General features: G+C 36.8%; 2 protein-coding genes across 2 annotated transcripts; both read left to right on the plus strand.

Moving 5' to 3' along the window:
* The first annotated feature begins 707 nt into the window (after positions 1-707).
* bud31 (BUD31 homolog) lies at positions 708-8,180 on the plus strand. The gene is made up of 4 exons (XM_028455246.1): positions 708-958; positions 5,204-5,326; positions 6,162-6,328; positions 7,749-8,180. Exons 1-4 carry the CDS (start codon positions 865-867, stop codon positions 7,797-7,799), a joined length of 435 nt encoding a protein of 144 aa, XP_028311047.1. The 5' UTR covers positions 708-864; the 3' UTR covers positions 7,800-8,180.
* Positions 8,181-9,464: 1,284 nt separating this feature from the next.
* On the plus strand, positions 9,465-12,746 carry LOC114468129 (protein BUD31 homolog). Its single transcript, XM_028454835.1, has 3 exons — positions 9,465-9,609; positions 11,752-11,918; positions 12,699-12,746. The coding sequence occupies exons 1-3, from the start codon at positions 9,465-9,467 to the stop codon at positions 12,744-12,746; spliced, it is 360 nt and encodes a 119-aa protein (XP_028310636.1).
* The last annotated feature ends 1,844 nt before the right edge of the window (positions 12,747-14,590 follow it).

Below are 14,590 nucleotides of genomic sequence, written 5' to 3' on the forward strand. Positions count from 1 at the left end.
TCACTGTTGCCAGAAAGAGACTAAAGAACTGGTTATATTGTTTTGCATTACATCTCAGTAATACTAAAACACCACTTGGCACTATGAATATCCTACAACAGATAACAAATAACATAGTTTATTTTTATTTATTTATATCATTTTTATAATGTATTTATCGCTCTGATTCACACTCCAGTCCGGTTGGTGGCGGTGTCACGGTCTGAGTTCACATCGTACTGAGTTCCTCTTAAAATCTCAGTACGTGACTGCTACGTACTGAGATGTACCCGTACTGGTTTATACTGATTTAAAAAAAAAAAAAAAAAAAAAAAAAAAAAAAAAAAAAAAAAGTTACATTAGGTTAACTGTTTTTTACTGCAATATCTATTATAATTATGTTTTTTTGGAAAATAAATTATTTATTTTCGTATGGAGTTTTACTATAATCATGTTTTTTTCCAACATGGTGGTGATGGCGTGCCCTTCACCATGAAGATTAACTTGTCTATCATTTCTTTGTGGTGTTGGAACCTCTCTTGACTCGTGTATTGAGCAGTTGTACATTTTTGTACAAGAAAATGAGCCATACAGCACTAGTCAAATAACATTAGCTTTGAACCTTAGCTTTGAAATTCTTTTTTTTTTAACTCAGCGGAAGTAGAAAAAGCTAAGCGGAAGTAGCATCGATTCATTTTTCGGTAGTGCGCATGCTCGTAACCGATCTCAGCTCGTGACTGCTGAGTTACAACCGCCAACAAAACACCAGAAGAAGAAAAAAGCTTGTCTGCCAACAAAACACCAGAAGAAGAAGGAAGCGTCGTTAGCTTAGCTTTGCCTCTGTTCTGAGACATTTTGTTGTATTTTATCTCAAAGTAAAGCGACATGCCGAAGGTAAAGAGAAGCAGAAAGCCTCCTCCGGACGGATGGGAGCTGATAGAGCCCACGTTGGATGAGCTGGATCAGAAAATGAGAGAAGGTAGGCCCGAAAGATGAAAGCACATCATGGAGAGTCTCACGAAGAAACTGAACGATTACAACAAAAACGTCGTGTCAGTAATATTTACGGTGATAAAAACGAATGAATGAGAGACGCAAGAAACTGGATAAATTACAGATAGCAGCAGTGTTCCTGCGATAATCCGAAGTAGGATTCTCCGAACCAGAATCAGCTTTTATTATCAAGTGAACAAACGGGAACAGCTTCAAATATTCTTATCCCAAGTTCAGAAGTTTTTAACCCGTTTTTTGGCACCCAAACACTATAATACATTTTTGTGTCACAGAATTTATTTGAAAATGGGTGTGTTATGTAGTAAAGTGTCATTATTCACACGTCCAAACCATAAGGCTTTTCACACTCACAGATCTCGTTCAGTTCTCGCGAGGGTAATGGTAAAACGGAATTCCGAGGTATTTCCGAGGGTATAAATATGCATATAAACGCGTGTTACTGGTATATTAACCCATGTATACCAAAAAAATATTGGAAATGGAACATTTTACTGCTGCAAATGTGTAACATATTACTGACATTTCGTGAACAGGACACAGGTGGTTGATATTAGATAACAGAAAAATATGGAAATGGAACACTGTACTGCTGCTAATGTGTATATATAGGTATATCTATATGGTGTTTCAGTATTCTGAGACACATACTCAAAAACTATGTAGGAATAGAAACAAAGTGTTTTGTATTAATGTATTCTTCTCCAAGGCAGAAATGCCGTTAGCTGCTAAAGCTAATGCTGCTAAAGCTAATGCTGCACACAAGCTGAAAATTCAGGTTTTTCCTGCTTTTTTAACAGTGATCAATCAGCTGATCAGTGCTGTTTCACTTATCAGCCTGTTTAGTGTCCATCCTGTGCACTTCCTTCACATATGTAAATTTAATTAAAATAATAGCGTAATAAAAATAATCATGGATCTGGTTAGTGAATGATGAACCTCGTAAATGTACCTTTTCAAAGTGAGAACTCATACTGTCCTTTTCACACTCGAAATCTCTTGTCCCATCAAATGATACATTTTATTTATCAGTACTTTTCAAAAACTCAAATACACTTTACAGTTGTTAAAACAACTACACAAGTTAAACAAAGAAACTAACAATAATAAAGGGGAATACAGAAAAAAAAAAACCTCTGACCCCCCCCCCAGGTTGCCTGTGTGCAGTGTGAAAAGGCTTATTGATAGTCATCTACTTGCTAATGTATTAAAGTTACATTTATACGTGATTAGGGATGTAACGGTATGACAATTTCACACCATGGTTATTATGACCAAAATGATCACGGTTATCGTTATACCGCGATATTTTTAAAATGTCTTAAAAATGTTGAAAAAAACTGATAAATTTAAATAATTTCACTCGCAATAATGACCACAGTTTAAAAAAAAAAAAAAAAAAAAAAAAACAGATACAAATGTGCAGGTGTAATTTCCCATTAAGTAAACTTGAATAAGTTTATACCACTACTACCTTTTATTTTTTAATGAAATACAGCAAGAAAGTGTCAGACACTGAGTGAAGTTGCTGACGGTTTAAAAAAAAGAAGAGACATAATGCTCTCTACCAAGCACCATGTCTGAACGAACCCACGTATACCAGAACTCTGGTTAATAAGTTAGTACAAAGTACACCCAATTAAAAACAAACCTGATGCTGAAGAAACCCTAAACGTTAACGTGTGTGTGTGTGTAGGGGGGAGACGCTGTGAAGATTTTCATTTCTTTGAAAGCAGAAAAATGTCTTAAGGACCGCTAGTATCACGTCCCCCCTCTGCCATGTCTTCTTCACAACATAAGAAGTGCACGCTGCGCATGCATGGGGAGACAGATAAACTATCTCACGAGTTTTCCACACTGTGGTTATCGTCCGCAGCGGTTACCATGGTAATTAAAACATAAACGGTAACCTTCACCTTCGGATATTTTACTGTGGTTTACTGCGGTATACCGGTAACCGTTACATCCATATACGTGATTATGTATCATTCAAACAATTAGAAGAAAGTGATACCATTTTCGGTTCGGTATAATCATAGTAGAAACCTCACTGTACGATAATTATTGAGATAGAGCTCATGGTTTTACAGGAAGGCACACAGTTTACAGCAATGCTAAATAACGAGATTTATGACCATTGAGGAATTATCTGTTCACTATTCTGACAGTATTTGTTGTCATACTTTTATATTTATGAGATTATAAACTTAATACTGCCTACTAACATACAGAATCTTTAGCTAAAGTTAGGGCTGAGCGATTTTGCCTAAAAAAATAGCTGATTTTTTTTTTTTAAAGAAAATTTTGAGTTTCGATTCAATTTTCAATTTTTTTTTTTAATGTACTCAAAAATGACTGCAGACATCAGATATATTGTCAAAAGTGCAATTGTATTGCTGTGATTGTTCTCAAGAGTTAAAATGCAAAGAATAATCCCAAAATAAAAAGTAAATGAGGCTCTGTCATTCAACAATTTCAGAACAAAGTTCTTTCCTGTGTTAATGTCGTTTGTTGTCTTTTTGTGTTTTTATCGTTCATTTTGGGTATTTCTGCTGGAATTTTATGTAATTTATGTGTTTTTGTCATTTCTTGTGTGTTATGTTTGCATTTTGTTGTAGGATGTAACGATTAAGCGTAAGGCAGTTAAAAATTCATAGGTATCACGATTGACATCGATACTTTAAAAATTGAATCGCAGTACTTTTATATATTTATCCCTTCTCTTGTCCAGCAGTGTACACAGTCACGTTTTACAATACATTACAAATGAAGAAGCCTATTAATTTAAATTCTGGTTCTATAGTAAACAATGCAAAACTTCACAATACTTCTTTTTCTTTTTAAAAGTGCAACTGAAAATGTATTTTGTGCCTTAACAATTGGACTTTAAAAAAGAAACCAGTCTGCATTGTATTTACGTCAGATATTTGTTTGGACCAGCAGAGGGCGCTGGTACCCAGTGGTCGGTTGGCATGCAGCTATTCTAGCAGTGAAGAAGAGATGCCATGCTAGCAGACAGAGCTAATAGAAAAACGTGACTTTTACAGATATTCACGTAATATTACAGATATTCCTTCGGTGCTAAAGGGGTAAGGAATCCTTTATGAACATGTTTAAGAGTATAAGGCGGCCAGGAAGAAAGTAGTAGCAGATTCCGCCTGCCGCCTACACTTCTGGATAGCGCCCTCTGCTGGTTAAGAAAAGTACTGCGAATCAATTTTCAGAAAATCGATATCAACCGTGATACCTATGAATCGATTTTTAACTGCCATACGATTAATCGTTACATCCCTACTTGCTCGTATTTCCAGACGTGTAGCACACGGTATATCATGTACAATTTCATCAAACTCCTCCGTTTTTTGCTCTGCTGGTCGCCACCATCCACCATGTTTCCTTTCCCCTCTGATCTCACACTGTCTCATGCCATTGACTCTACCCCCTGTAACTCATGACAATGCCCCAAAGTATGGTGGTACTTGCAGTTTACTCTGAAACGGTCCGCTACAACCAACACAAAACTTAAAGGTAGGGTAGGTGATTTTCAAAAGCTAGCATGATTTTGAATGTAGCTTCCCCAACACCTCCAGCTCCCCTCTGTGCTCTGTCTCACTCACATGCATGCGCACAGCTGCTGCAGAAGAGGAGCTCAGAATGAGCAGGGAGACAGGGAGACGTGATTGGTTGAAAAACAAAACAATTTGTTTTTTTCCATTGGTCATAGTTATTACAGATTTACAGCTGCTACAGATTTTCTTTGTTCCTTTTTCAGAGCACTTAAGATCTTAATTTCTGTCAGGACATAAAGACAATTTCAACCAAAAACTTAAATAGTCTATTTGGAGAAAATCGCCTACCTGAGCTTTAAATTTTAAGCGCAACGGCTCATTATTTGATATCTTGACATAACAGTAACGATATTGAGGAACTACAATACAGCAGTATTGTGATATCGTGACATTCCGAGTTTTGGATTACAAACATGTTAGATAAAAAAAATCCTTTTATAATAATAATAATCCTTTTCTAATTACCCCACGGGGATAATTCATTTTTTAAATTCTGATTCTGATGGTTTTGATTTATGTAGCGCTTTTCATGAACTCAAAGCACATTAGAGAAATCATTAATAATGTATTATAAGTTTCTTTTTGAAAGTTTCTGGACTATAATTTCTATGACTATGTATCTATTTTTTTTTTTTTTCTCTCAGCTGAAACTGAACCTCATGAGGGGAAACGAATGGTGGAGGCTCTCTGGCCCATTTTCAGGCTGCACCACCAGCGCAGTCGATACATCTTTGACCTGTTTTATAAAAGGAAAGCCATAAGCAGAGGTGAGGGAAATCTATACTTACTGTCTGTCGTCCTAACATGTATCTCCATCATTTGGGTTATCATATTAATTTTCTGAAATAATGTTGCTAACATGGTCGGGGTCAATTATCCATGTTAAATTACAATTCAGTTACGATTAAAGTGACCAGAATCTTTCTATTTTGTATCATCAGAACGTCAATTTCAATTACGTACTCAATTACTAAAGTTCAGTCACAATTACTGAACCTGAAATAAATAGCCTAACAAAAGTTAACCTTCCTCTTGTGTTAGCTTTCTGTTAGCATCTCTATGTTAACGGATCCTAAATCAGATGTAAAATTTATATTTATCTACTTTATTTCCTATTACCTTGTTAGTCTTCCTAATCAATGAAAATATAGGTTTTAATATTTTTGGTGTGGGCGTCTGATCCTTTTTTGTGTCAGTGTACCCCTAGATTTATTTAATTTTCTACATGGTAAAATGTGGGAACGCTTTATATGAAACATGTTTTAATAATTGATAACTACATATGTGTAGAACTCTACATGGAACTGTAACATGGTTCAACAGTTTTGCGTTCAATAATTGACAATTTTTATAGAATTTTCATGGCAATTACAATTAAAGTCAATTATCTATATTCAATTACAATTTAATTACGACAGCAACAGATTTTTTAAATTACAATTATTATTACGCTATAATTGTGTTTAATTATCAATCATGCAATTACAATTATAATTGACCCACACTTATCCTAGTTGCTAATCTTTTTTTTAGGGTTTTTTCTTTTTTTTCCCACCAATACTCACCCAACATGTTGGTTTTTCTGTGTCGTTGTCTGAGCAGAGCTGTATGAGTACTGTATAAAGGAAGGCTACGCAGACAAGAACCTGATTGCCAAGTGGAAAAAACAGGGCTATGAGAATCTGTGCTGTCTCCGCTGCATCCAAACACGAGACACCAACTTTGGCACCAACTGCATCTGCAGAGTTCCAAAGACCAAACTCGAAGTGGTAAGTCACACCTGATATTAACCACCTCTTCAACCCCAACGGACCCGCCGGCGGGGGCAGCTCCAGTTTCCGTGACTCTCACGGCTCTAAATGTTGTAAAGAATGAATGACTCAGCTACAACTGTAAATAACCCCCATTCAGAACAAAAGACCACAGCACCACACCTGGTCATTATGTTCAAAGAGAGAAAAGTCGACAACTCTGCAAATTTTTCCACTGCTGTGAGTCACAAAATAAACACAGATCTCTATAAGAAGAGCCTACGTGAAACTACAGGCTGAGCTGAATCCACTGATATACATGTTGAGTATGTTACGTACCAAAACAACGCCATAAAATCAGAAAATACACAGCGAAAAAGTCCGCAATGATGACAAATTGTCTTACCTTTGTTGTTTCTTATCAAAAGTTGCTCTAATGTGCATAAAATTCCATATTTTGATAAATCCAAAACATGTGGTGAGACTGATACCACCATTATACACATCTGAGCGCTTCTCAGTTGATAAATTCGTCTAATGAATGCTTAGTTCTTGTGTGTTAAATGGCCGGTCCCTCTTTTACCCAGCTCTGATTGGCCAGGGCTAAAGCCCCTCCCCCATAGTGTTTAATATCACCAATTTCTACAGGCTCTCAGCTTTACAACACTGTGTCATTCATACCTATGCGTAGTGGCACCAAAAATACATTACGCATGGCACCACTGAAACCTGAATAAAGGATATGTGCTTATTTAAAGCCAAAATGCAACATCTAGTGGTCAAACATAAGACTAACAATGATTGGAATCAATTTGACTGTCATATTACAGTTATACACTTGTTTACAAACATGTGGAAAACTTTGGCACAGTTGTGGTAAAGTGGGCTTCAGCCTGAACTTTTTTGTACAAAACTTGTATCTTTGGCCTAATGTTTATTACTATTACCAAATATGCTGCAGTTGATGCCCATACATTAGTTCAATTATTCCTGCTTTTATAGCCTTCGTTAATGAGAATTGGTTTTATATTTGATGTAAATCTTTTGGGGTTTTTTTGGGCAAACTAAAGATTTCTATATTTAAAACATGATTTATTGTCACTCTGTCACTATTTCCAAAATGTCACATCATCTGTAACCTCTAAGGTTCCTACTTCAATCTGAAAAATAAATTGCCATGTAGGTCACGTAGAAACTTAGAAAAAGGTTATTTGTGATTTTCAGAGAAAAGTGGCTGGGGCTAAAGAGGTTAAATGCATTTCTTAGACTAGTCTGAAAACTAGGATAATACGTATAACCATTGTTATATTAAAGAACATGGAACACCTGGATATACTTTTTGCCACATACATCCGATATAACATCAATGCTTTAATGTATTAATATGCAAAGCTAGAATGTGACACTAACCAGGCCTTGTCCACTGTCTCCTCTGCAGGGAAGGATCATTGAGTGCACTCACTGTGGATGCAGAGGATGTTCAGGCTAACGTGTGCGTTGGACTGCTGTTGTCTTTTTACTTCCTTGCTGGACATCAGGGCTCACTGAGCCTCACACAGCTCCAAACATCACAAGTAGTGTGCTGATATCTTCACTTTTCATCTAGGGAGTCAGTTATTCTACTCATTATGTTTAAACAGTGAATCATTAAATGTCGGGGCATTTTGTTTTGTTCTTTTAACCACAATAAAAACCATTAATTTTCATGTATATGAAGTTGTACTCGGTTTAGTGTTCCAGACAGTCACACTCATTGTGACACATCCTGTGTTTTATTTGACTTGAAGAGGGCTGCAAAGAAAACTGTCATTTTTCCTCATCCTTTCTTAAATGTATCACATTTTTTTTGAATAAATTCAGATTCCTTCAAGCTTGTTTTTTGGGATTATTTTGCCAGTATTGTTAATTTTAAAACAATGAAGAAACACATGAAATTCATGTTTTATCAATTGAAATAAAGTCTTCACATACCTTGAATATTGATAGCAGAAATTAGTTTAGCTGAACGATTACAACCACAACATCTGGTCACATGTGGAGGAGTGCTGTTGACAACATCTAGTGGTCAAACATGTTTCATGGGGAGCACATGTTGGTATTCGGTCGTAGATGATCACACCATGGCTGAGATTTCAGCACTACAGCATTCCCTCGAGTGTGATATTGCTTTTATACAACAGTTCTACACGTGCATTATTTTAGTTAACATTAATAAATGACGAGATCATGATTTGTTTGTTTATTTAATGGCTATTGATACGTTTCCGTATCAATAGCTTGCCGTTCTATTCATACGCAGCGCCCCCCATTGGCCAGTTTATGTGACATGATAGGTGTACCACGTGACTTAAAAGTTCTGTCAGTTTTATTTTAGCTCATTTATTTTGATGCAAACAAAAAGTCACCTTTTCACATTAATACAGATTATAGACAGAAGCTAAACAATGTACTTACAATAAAAATTGGGCTATTAAAAGAAATCAAGTTTTTTATAAAAGAAAAGACTACAAGCATTTCTGCCATGAAGAAGAGATAAAGAACTGGCAAAAAGTTAAAGCTCGTTCTTCCAGTGGGTAAAAGTAGGCTTAGATTTAAAGAAATGACATTTATGAATATTATTTTTACCTAACAAAACAATATTATTCACACCGCAATCAATCATCTTATCCAGAAACCAATTCTGAACATCACACAAAAAACTGCAAGTCACACAAAAAGAAAAGATGATCCAAATAGTTTTTTAGTAATTGTTATGGTGATAAAAATGATGAATGAGGGACTCAGAAAACTGGATAAATTACAGATAGAAGCAATGTTCCTACAATAATCTGAAGTAGGATACTCCGAATTAGAATAATCCATGAACATTAATCAGTTTCTATTCTCATGTGAACGAACAGGAACACTTAAAAATATTCTTGACCCAAACTTAGACGTTTTCAACTCGTGTCTTGGGACCCAAACAAAATAACACATCTTCTGTGTCTCTGATTTTTTTAATTTGAAAAGTGGTGTATTATATTTTTATTTTTGAAGTAAAGAAATGAATATTTTTCAGTCATCATTTGTCTACATTCTCATTTTGTAAAATAAATGGTGAGAGAATCGTATCGTGAATCGTATCTGGAGTTGAGTGAATCGTTACATCCCTACTATGTATCTATTTTTTCTCTCATCTGAAACTGAACCTCATGAGGGGAAACGAATGGTGGAGGCTCTCTGGCCCATTTTCAGGCTGCACCACCAGCGCAGTCGATACATCTTTGACCTGTTTTATAAAAGGAAAGCCATAAGCAGAGGTGAGGGAAATCTATACTTACTGTCTGTTATAAAGGTAGATATGTTGCAAAATGTGATGTGAACTTGTGTATAAAAAATCCACACACTAAATTAATTTCATGTCACAAATGATGGAAAAAAATGTGAACCTGTAGAGTTAAAATTGAAACCCAAAGAAAAGATTCATACATGTGCCTGATCTGAATGTGAAGTCGCAGAAAAAATATTCACAAATGTGTAGATTGGTATTTTAGGGGCCTTTACAATCGTTTTATTTTTTTCCAAATTCCATTTTTTAAATTCTGTTTTTTAGAATTATTCATCATTTTTCAAGAAAATATTAGTTTTTAACACCTGTGAGGAAACAAAATTAATACTAATAATTAAAAAAACTCATAAATAAACAAAAATGTATGTCAAAAATAATGTACACACAATTAAAAGGTAGATATAAGTTGTAGTGTGATGTATTATTCTGACTTCACCTTTTTAATTATTTATATGTCATATAAAGATGTATGAGAACAGCATTAATGTCACCTGGTTTCCTCTCAGGGATCAATGGTTTATTGAATCTGATCAGGTTTAATAATGAAGTTCTGATCAACTTAGTTTAAATTAACCTAATTTAAATGATCCTATCTTCTGTGTAAAGTGGAATTTGACGTTGACTAGATGTTGTTTGTTACTTTTGTCTCCCATAGTCAGGACAAAAGTAACACCATGTAATTTAAAAAACTAAAGAAAACACAACATCTTTTTTAGGAAAACAACAAAACAAAACTATGTTCTGGCTAATTATCCATGCACTCACTAATTAGAAAAAAATATTACATTTTTCATTGCTTAAATAAAAAAAAGAATAAAAAAATTAAGTATAAACTTTGATTGTTTTCATTATTGTGTTTCATTAGTTATTTTTTATTATTTCATTATTTTCACATGAATTTTACTGTAGCTTGGATGAGATTTCTAATAACGCTGCTCCAACAGACTTTTATATTGTAAACCGGAAGTTTCCACTGAAATGGTTGTACTTGAGGTAGCTAGCTGACTGTGAATGTGTAGCTATAGACAGACTAAAGGCTGAAATAAAAAGAACTAAAGGACAACACGGACTGAGTTATTCTTAGTTAACCAGACATAACAGTTCGAACACTGAGCAGGTGAAGATGATTAAAGCTGATCACGTTTTCCTGGGAGGAGCTTCACAGGCACAGCAAAGTTAACGAGCACGAGATGTTCTGTAGTGGTGCGCCAAAGCTTTTTCTCTCCAATTCCTCCTTTCTGATTGGTCAATCTGCCCTCCACACACACATGAGTAAAGTAGTTTGTGCATCTGTAGCAGCAGATTGGAGAAGTTGAAACCATAGAGTTGTGGCTGTAACTGATATTTGATCAATCGATCAATAAATTAATCAAATACTCGATTAATCAGATTTTTTTCTTAAGACAGTTTATCTATAAAGCACATTTAAACTGAAATAAGTGTGTTTTTCACACAGAAACAGAAGAAGAAAAACTCCTGCACACACACACACACAATTGTGCGCGCAAACACACACACACACTCCTCCACACACACACAAACACTCGTGGTGCGCACACACAAAGCTCTGCAGGTGAATCAAATGGCTCTGCGTCACAGCCAGTGTCGCACGAAGCAACAAATCAATGCTGACATTTGTTGCCAATGCTTTTAATAGTTGATTTTTATCAATTTGTTGTTGCAGCAATAATAAAAAACATATGCGAGTAAATGTTGGAATACAAGTTTGCAGCCGTCATTTTATCAGTGTAAATATCAGTCTACACTGTTGTGAATATTGTATCTGTGACTTCACATTCAGATCACACGTGTGAACATTTTCTTTGGGTTTAAATTTTAACTCTACAGGTTCACATTTATCCCATCATGTGTGACATGAAATTAATTTCACGTGTGTGGATTATTGATACACAAGCTCACATCGCAAGTTCTCCCATTTTGCAACATATCTACCTTCATATCTGTACGTCAAACCTGTAATTTTGCACACTAACTCCATCATTTGGGTTATGATATTCATTGTCTGAAATAATGTTGCTAATCTTTCTTTTGTCTTTTTTTCCCACCAATACTCACCCAACATGTTGGTTTTTCTGTGTCGTTGTCTGAGCAGAGCTGTATGAGTACTGTATAAAGGAAGGCTACGCAGACAAGAACCTGATTGCTGAGTGGAAAAAGCAGGGCTATGAGAATCTGTGCTGTCTCCGCTGCATCCAAACACGAGACACCAACTTTGGCACCAACTGCATCTGCAGAGTTCCAAAGACCAAACTAGAAGTGGTAAGTCACACCTGATGTTAACCACCTGAATTAAAGGCATTTATTAGACTAGGATGAAAACTAAGATCATATGCTCAGCCATTGTTATATTAAAGAACAAGGAACGCCTGGATATACTTTTTACCACATACCGTATTTTGCGGCGTATGGGACGCTATTTCCTTCCTTTAAAGTTAAGGGTGCGGCCAATGTGGCAGTGCGCTCTGTGTATTTTTCAGTCAGTCACGTGTGTCCAGTGAAAGCAGGTGTCAGGATGCAGAATATTACTGACAGTCACCCCTACAGCAGAATGAATGAACTGTAACAGCCACTGAACGTTCAGAAACCAGCTTCACATAATGTAGGAAAATGATGCTCTGACAGCTTTAATAACTCACGTGGGAATGAGTGAAAGCAGAAGTCATACATCTGCTGAATATTAGTTTTTATTTACATATAAAAGAAGATTTCTGATTGTTTAAATGAAAATCAAATGCGGATAATAAATTGAAGTTTGTGGAGCAGTGCTGGCACGTATGCATTCACTGTGGGAATAAACAGTACAGTAAGGTTTAAAATGTAAAATATCTCAGTTTTTAATAGTAGTTAATAATAAACGGTATGAAGTTGTCAAATGGCGTTACGTTTAACAGCAGCGGACACACAGGTCACACACACACACACAGTAGTAAAAGTAAAAATCAGCCTGATTATGATAAAAAGCAACAATTAACAACATGAAGTTGTCAAATCACCACAATGGATTTCTTCAGAAGCGATTGCGTCCATATTCTGACTCAGAGTCCGACTCACTGTGATCGCTCCGTTCACGGTAAGAAGAGCAGATGAAGCGGTGTATCAGTCTGTTCCAGTAAAAAGTGACCATAAAAAGCTGTAAATGTACTGATATGTAGACGTGGAGCAGTTAGGATGTGATTTTGTGTGGAGAAACCTCCGTTAACAGTAGTACAGCAGCCCTCCTACCTGTCCTTTCTGATTTATGGAGTCATTTAAAGGGCACCCTCATCAGCCAATAGGGTGCAGCCTACTGTATGTCATGGAATGGAATTTCCTTGGATTTTCTTGGAAAATTGCTAAATTATTGGAATGCGGCCAATACAGCGGTGCATTCAATAGCCCGGAAAATACAGTATATCAGACATAACATCAATGCTTTAATGTATTATTAGCTAGAATGTGACACTAACCAGGCCGTGTCCACTGTCTCCTCTGCAGGGAAGGATCACTGACTCACTGTGGATGCAGAGGATGTTCAGGCTAACGTGTGCGTTGGACTGCTGTTGTCTTTTTATTTATTTATTTTCACTTGTCTGCACATGCTGTCAAAGGTCAACACTACAAGAAGTGCAATCATTATGAGACAGTAATGCATGTTTTGTTATTGCAATGAAATAAATTAGGCCCCATAGCTCACCCTTCCCTCTCCCTGAAGCGACACACGCCGACCCGGCCCACCTTGCCAGCGACATCTTGAGTGAAGGCGCGCCCCAGGGAACCAGGCCAAAGCGCCCAGACCGGCCGGCGGAGCAACCCACAGCAACACCCCGCCACCCAACAACACAGGACGCAAGCCCCGAGCAGCAGCCACCCCCATCCCAGACCCCCTGTCCCGGAGCCATGAACCCCACCACCCCAGGCCTTGCTGTTGCCTTTTTACTTCCTTGCTGGACATCAGGGCTCACTGAGCCTCACACAGCTCCAAACATCACAAGTAGTGTGCTGATATCTTCACTTTTCATCTAGGGAGTCAGTTATTCTACTCATTATGTTTTAATAGTGGATTATTAGATGATAAGGGGCCATTTTGTTTTTTTTAACCATAATAAAAATCATAATTTTCCTGTATGTGAAGTTATACTTAGTTTCCTTTTCCAGTCAGTCATACTCATTGTGACACACCCTGTGTTTTATTTAAAATGAAGATGGCTGCAAAGAAAACTGGTCATTTTTCTTCATCCTTTGCTAAAGGAGCTTAGGGCAGGATCTAGAAATCAGACTCTATAGTTACACGATGGTCGCAAGGGTAACTGCAGTCATTAGCCAAGCTGGCACGAGGGAACACATCAATTCCATAGCACCACAGCTGATACTGTGATTAGAGGATTGATACCCGACCAAAGCCGTCCATCCCAACCTGACCCAACAGATATTTAGAAATGGTGATCGTGTTTGGACACATGGTGTCCTGCACGCAGCGTTCTAGCATTCCTGCTGCAGCAGCTGTAGCAGTGAGAGCAGTAACAGCGCTGAGGGTAGGACCATGGAGCTGAGGAGGACAACTATGAAACATTCCTTTTTCTGCACAAGAACATGGATTATCCTTATCTTTGATACTTAGATTGTGTAAATAGATCTGATGGGTCTCTTGCGTGCACTGCGCCCCTGTTTGTGTTTGACCTTCTCCTGCGCTGATCTGATGTTGACATCGAAAGCGAGTTTACCACTAAAACAAACGTTTTCTTGTCGGACTGGGACAAGAAAATGTGGCCCGGTCTCCAACTGTGACACGGTTTTTTATTTACTCGTCTTTCGTGTGACTGTTTACTGACCTCTGCGCATTATAGCTGCAACTAACAATTATTTTCATAGTCGATTAGTCGGTCAATAAATTAATTGATGAATCAGTTTTTTTTCTGATTTTTTTTTTAAATCTAAAAAGCATTTATACCCTG

Source organism: Gouania willdenowi, chromosome 8, assembly GCF_900634775.1.
Source record: "Gouania willdenowi chromosome 8, fGouWil2.1, whole genome shotgun sequence".
Classification (NCBI taxonomy): domain Eukaryota; kingdom Metazoa; phylum Chordata; class Actinopteri; order Blenniiformes; family Gobiesocidae; genus Gouania; species Gouania willdenowi.